At 39.5% G+C, this 5,597-nt stretch overlaps 1 protein-coding gene across 1 annotated transcript; it reads right to left on the bottom strand.

Moving 5' to 3' along the window:
- Positions 1–286: 286 nt before the first annotated feature.
- LOC132185743 (uncharacterized) lies at positions 287–4,882 on the bottom strand. The gene is made up of 3 exons (XM_059599518.1): positions 4,741–4,882; positions 4,524–4,567; positions 287–1,351 (listed from the first exon to the last, which is right to left on the bottom strand). Exon 3 carries the CDS (start codon positions 1,239–1,241, stop codon positions 456–458), a length of 786 nt encoding a protein of 261 aa, XP_059455501.1. The 5' UTR covers positions 1,242–1,351; positions 4,524–4,567; positions 4,741–4,882; the 3' UTR covers positions 287–455.
- Between the last annotated feature and the right edge of the window lie 715 nt (positions 4,883–5,597).

Here is a 5,597-nt window from a genome sequence, read left to right on the forward strand (position 1 = left end):
GATTTTGTTAACTTCTCTGACAATAATTATTTGACACAAAAAGTTCCATGCACATGTTAACCACGACATAACAACTAAGTGATTGATAATGGCATAATTGAGCTCATTATAAAATTATAGTTTCTTCCTAAATTTTTTTTTTTTAGAAAAAAAAAAAAAAACAAAACAAAACATAAAAAACAAAACAAAACAAAAGAGGAGAGATTAATTGAGGGGCAGACAATTGTCCTTCATATATAGTGAGAGGAGGTCGAGCGCCCTCCACTAGTGGTATAACAACTCACCATAAATGTAATACTTCACATTTATTCATATGGCACTATTACTATTACTTCCATGACAACGTCGTAAAGATAAATGTATACTAAAAACTGTAAAGATAATATGAGAGCACTAAAACAGAAAAGGCAAATATTACTGCAATACAATGCTCCATACTGTTAAGAGGAAATCCTTCAGCGCCTTCGGCCATGCCTCCTGCTCTTCCTGCGACTGCTCTTATCATAAGAATCAGACCCTGAAGCCGAGTCCGAATCAGAAGACTCAGAAGATGTGCTGTACCTCTTACGCCTTCCCCTCTTCTGCTTCTTTTTCTTCCTCCGCTGCCGCCTCTCCTCTCCTGAATCAGATGATGAACTGTAACCCGAACTACTTTCCTCTGAAGAAGAATCTGATCCCGTAACTGATGATGCCCCACTATCAGTCTCAAAAACTGAAGCCTCACTATCACTACCAGAATCAGAATCTGACCGATGCTTCCTTTTGCTTTTCTTAGAGCTCTTTTCGGCTTTCTCCTCCTTAACATCTGGATTATTATCTAAATCATAAGAGATTGACACCTTCATCCTCAATTTGGGATTCTTGAGCTGCTGGGTCCGTGAGGGTCGGGAGATGTAAACTCGTTCATTTTTGCATTCATAGGTCCAATGCCCACTCTCAAAACACTTCTGGCACTGTGAAGCCACACCACTCACGGTGGACATAGAAGCCTTAAGGTCTTTTCTTTCACCCAATCTCACAGCCTTCTCAGTACTATTCAGATACATCTGCCTCTTTGCTTCCCTTTTCTCTTGCCATCTACTAGGTCCTTCCTCCTTCTGCCCATAAGCATTAACATTTCGGGCTGCAGCAGTCGCTGCCCTTTCAGCCTGAGCACGACTAAGACCCTTTGCTGCACTCAAGGTTGCTGCCTTGATTCTTTCAGCCGCAGCCTGGCCTTTCTCTTCCTTCTTACTAGACATGTTCTATGTTTCAATATCTAAACAAGAATACAGAATTTTCCAATCTCACAAGCAAACGCAATACCCCAAGCTCTAACTTGATACCAATACCACCCAGATCCTGCTACAACCTGCATGCAAGACTTTCACAAGTCATTCCCATTTTTCAAATATTCACATTTCTGGGTAAACAATGTCCGAAACCTCACAACTCAAAATTAGACAGGAACACAAAGCACATATCGCTAAACACACTCAACATGACACACTCGGAACAAAATTCTTTTGATTATATATGTAATAAAAAGCCAAAAAAAAATAAAACCAGACATGACTGCACATTGAACAAATTACAGATGCCAAATTGACAACCAGAAAAACATACCAAGCTTTTCAGCAATTCAAAACCGATCGAAAACACGAGCTTATATATAGTTCATAGCGCCTAATTCAATTATAAAAAAAGGTTCCCCAACTTATATTGAAACAAAGTCATGAGACAGAAAAGAACATATCAATGTAAATCTCCTCTGATTTCTCAATTCCTCGACAAATCAAATTGACCAGAAGCATATCCAAAACCCTAGAATCAAATCAACCGACCAATAATCCAAAACCCTGCAATGATGGGTGCAATAATATAAACTATTCTAGACAATGGAAGATGGGAAATAAAATAATCTAGACAAAAGGGGATGGCTAGGCTGTTAGCATGGGTGTGCAACATTCCCCTTGTAGTGGCGCCAATCAGACTAATATTTTAGTCTTCCTCTGCATCTTCGGGTGTCCATTTGACTTTGTCTGCCATTACACTGATTAGCCGAGTGTGGCTTGGGAGTGCGAAGGTTTGTGAGAGAACGCGTGCTAGGGTATAAGTCTCGGCGATCATATTCGGTAGTCAAAACATTTGGCAGTTGATCCTGGGTCCTAGACTCTGAACTTGTCCCGGGAGTGTGGCTCGGGTTACCCAAGTGTGAGCCGAGTGAGGCTCAGTTGAGCTGTCCTACATCACCAGAAGACGCAAACACTTCACCCCTCTACCTGCTTCCCCGGCAGAGAAGGAAACTCGGAAGTAGCAGACCTGAACTTTCCACCTTGGTACTCCAACATCCATTTCATCTCACCCACGAAACGGCGCCAACCCCACCCCTTTCAGCCCTCTGGGAGCCAAATAGTACCTTTCCGACCACCATCCGCTTCAACAGCCACCTCTAAAAATCTGCCCGCCTTGTTGCAACCCTCCCGAACCATCAACCTATTTTCATCCTCATGAAAGTATGTGACCGAACCTTCCTTCACCTGAGACTGAGAAGCCTCCACCCTAGCTACCAACCACACCACACTCTATGACCCCACTTTGATGACCACAACGAAACCCTTCCTCCGTTCCTCAAGCCGCAAATTAGTGGATCCCTCCTTTGCCGTGAAGCAGAAGGCTTTGGCTTCGACAGAGAACCGTCGTTCCATAGCTCACACAACCCCCAATATTTATTGTACTTCATCATCATCTTCTCCGCCATAGCACTCAATACATGATCACCATTATTAATATACTCTTGCAAATGCATTTGAATGCCACAAATTTCTTGGAAGTACATATTAAATGTACAATACAAAGACCTCGAAAGTTGCTTGTGGCATCATAAAAAAGTTTTAAGAAACTTGAGAAAAATTCTAATACGATTCCCATCAACACATGTAGGAGGTCCCAAACCCTCTCTTTCTTTTCCTCGTTCAACGTAGTATTAAAGTTTTTATCAAACTCGTCCACAAGTCGGAAAGCGGATCGACATTTTTCAGCACCTTCCAACATAAAAAAATGTAGAGTTCCATCTAGTTGGAACATCAAGACACAACAAACCCTTGAAAGTAAGTCGTTCTCTTTCAATACAACCCTTAAACTTCTCAAATCTTGAAGGTGAAGACTTCACATACTTCACCGCACTTCTAACCCTCACAATGGAGTCATCAACCTCTTTCAAACCCTCAGTCACAATAAGATTTAGTATGTGTACACAACACATAATATGCATAAATTTACTCTCTAATATGGCGCCCTCCTTATTACAAGTTCTCTTTTTCACGTATTCCAAAGCGGCATCATTGCAAGTAGCATTGTCAACTGTGATAGTGAAAATGTTACGAATACCCCACTCAAGCATACACGATAAAATCATCTCCCCAATGGTATCACCTTTGTGATTAGGAATTAAACAAAATTTTAAAATTCTTTTGTGCAAGTTCCAATCACTATCAATAAAATGAGAGGTGATTACCATGTAAGTAAGGTTCTGCACCGAAGTCCACGTATCAGTGGTAAGACAAACCCGAGCACTGGTTGTCATGAACATTGCCCTCGAATTTTCCTTCTCGGACAAGAAGAGCTTAACACAATCCTTCATCACAGTATAACGAGAAGGAATTGAAAACCTAGGCTCAACTGCCTTCACAAAATCCTAAAACCCTTCACCTTCCACAAACCTAAATGGCAACTCATCCTTAATTATCATCTTAGCAATTGATAACCTTATTTTCGTAGCATTGTATTTGGTAATCACCAAATTACCCATAGATCCTTCTCCCACTCCCGTTTGTCTTCCCTCTCAACCTCAAAACTTAGTTTTGATTGTGACTTATCAGTTTTATCAAACCTCCGGGGATATTTTTTGCAAGTATTCCTCAAATGTGTTAACATGGCTGAAGTACCTACCCTTTTAGTATGACAACTAAACAATTTGTTACAATAATTGCATTGTGATTTAGGATCCTCGGGATCAAACCCCTCCACCCTAGTAAAATGTTTCCAAACCATTGATGTTTGCTCAGATTTTTTAGGTCTTGGTGGGAGAGATGAACTAGGATTACACATTCTGTTATCACTCAACATGCACACCAAATTTCATATGAATGACATATCTTTTACTATTTAATCCATATAATTTCAATATATATATCATCTTGAACCAGCACCTATCAAATCAGCTCAAAAACCCTGTTCTCAGTTATCAACAAACTTACAGTGAGAAAGATCTAAAATTTTCAATACCCACCATCAATCTCAATCAAACAACCACAAGCCCAAAGTGAACAAAGACTTCGAATTAATTTTAGCTTGCAATTAAGCAATAAAACCCTAGTAAAAATTTGTTGTAGGAAAACATAAAAAAAATTTATAAAACACTGCAATGCAATACAAAGTATAAATGCACACTTTCTCATTTACAGTAGGATTCTTGTATGAAAAATAAAATAAGACATGCATAAATCAAAACTAATTAAGAAAGCCTAAATCAAAGTTTTTACCTGAGGTCGATGGCTGAAAATCTGAGATAGAGAGAGAGGTTTATCTGAAATAATTGAAATTAACTTGTTAGAAACAAAGACTGAGACAGAGAGAGAACGAAAGAGAGAAAGAGAGAGAGCGAGAGAGAGAGAGAGCGGAAGAGAGAGCGAGAGAGAGAGAGAGCGAAAGAGAGAGCGGAAGAGAGAGAGCGAAAGAGAGAGAATGAAAGAAACAAACCTTGATCGGAGCTCCGGTGTACGAAGAGTGAGCGGGAGCGGCGCAGATGGAACCTGAGCTGCGTGAGATGAGAGAAAATGGGTCTGGAGGGTGGACCGGTGCAGGCTGCGTGCGTGAGTTAAGAATGAGATACAAGAGCGAGATGCGGGGGGAGATATTTGGGATTTCAGGTTAGGTTATATTGGCGGGGTCGGGTCGATACCCGATGGGTGTAAAAAACATAACCCGTAGGCCGACCCGCCCCGTGCGGGTAACCCAAAATATAACCCGGAACCGCGTTTTTCTTAGAGAAAATGGGAGGTTCGGGGCAGTTCATCGGGTTGGGCGGGTATTTACTCACCCTAATGCATTTAAATTTGAATTATAATTTTTTTTAGGATTTTGAAATTTAAATTATGAACTTACGTTATAAACAAAAAATGACAAAAATAAAACAACTAATCTAGATTTATTTTATTTAGGATCTCCATAACAAATGCATTTTAATTTGGATTATAATTTTGTTTAGGTTTATTGAAATTTAGATTATGAACTTATGTTATAAACAAAAAAGGACAAAAATGAAACAACTAACCTAAATTTATTTTATATAGGGTCCTCATAATAAATGCATCTAAATTTAGATTATAATTTTGTTTAGGTTTTTGAAATTTAGTCATTTTTAGCGGTCCTACTCCTTCCATCTGATTGCATGACATACCACCATCTAGGCGTCCTCCTCATTCTTTTGGTCATGATTGACTGAATCTATTTGAATCCACTTTTCCTTTTTATTTTAGTTTTCATTTCTTGAAATATAATGACTTTTGTGGGTGTTTGTTAGGTCCCCCACCCCCTCCTATAGTTTTATTTTCTTT

The sequence above is a fragment of the Corylus avellana genome, chromosome ca6 (assembly GCF_901000735.1).
Source record: "Corylus avellana chromosome ca6, CavTom2PMs-1.0".
NCBI classification, from domain to species: Eukaryota; Viridiplantae; Streptophyta; class Magnoliopsida; order Fagales; family Betulaceae; genus Corylus; species Corylus avellana.

What these genes read in the sequence shown, in the direction of transcription:
- LOC132185743 (XM_059599518.1), bottom strand. Translation starts at nt 1,241, where the DNA reads ATGTCTAGTAAGAAGGAAGAGAAAGGCCAGGCTGCGGCTGAAAGAATC.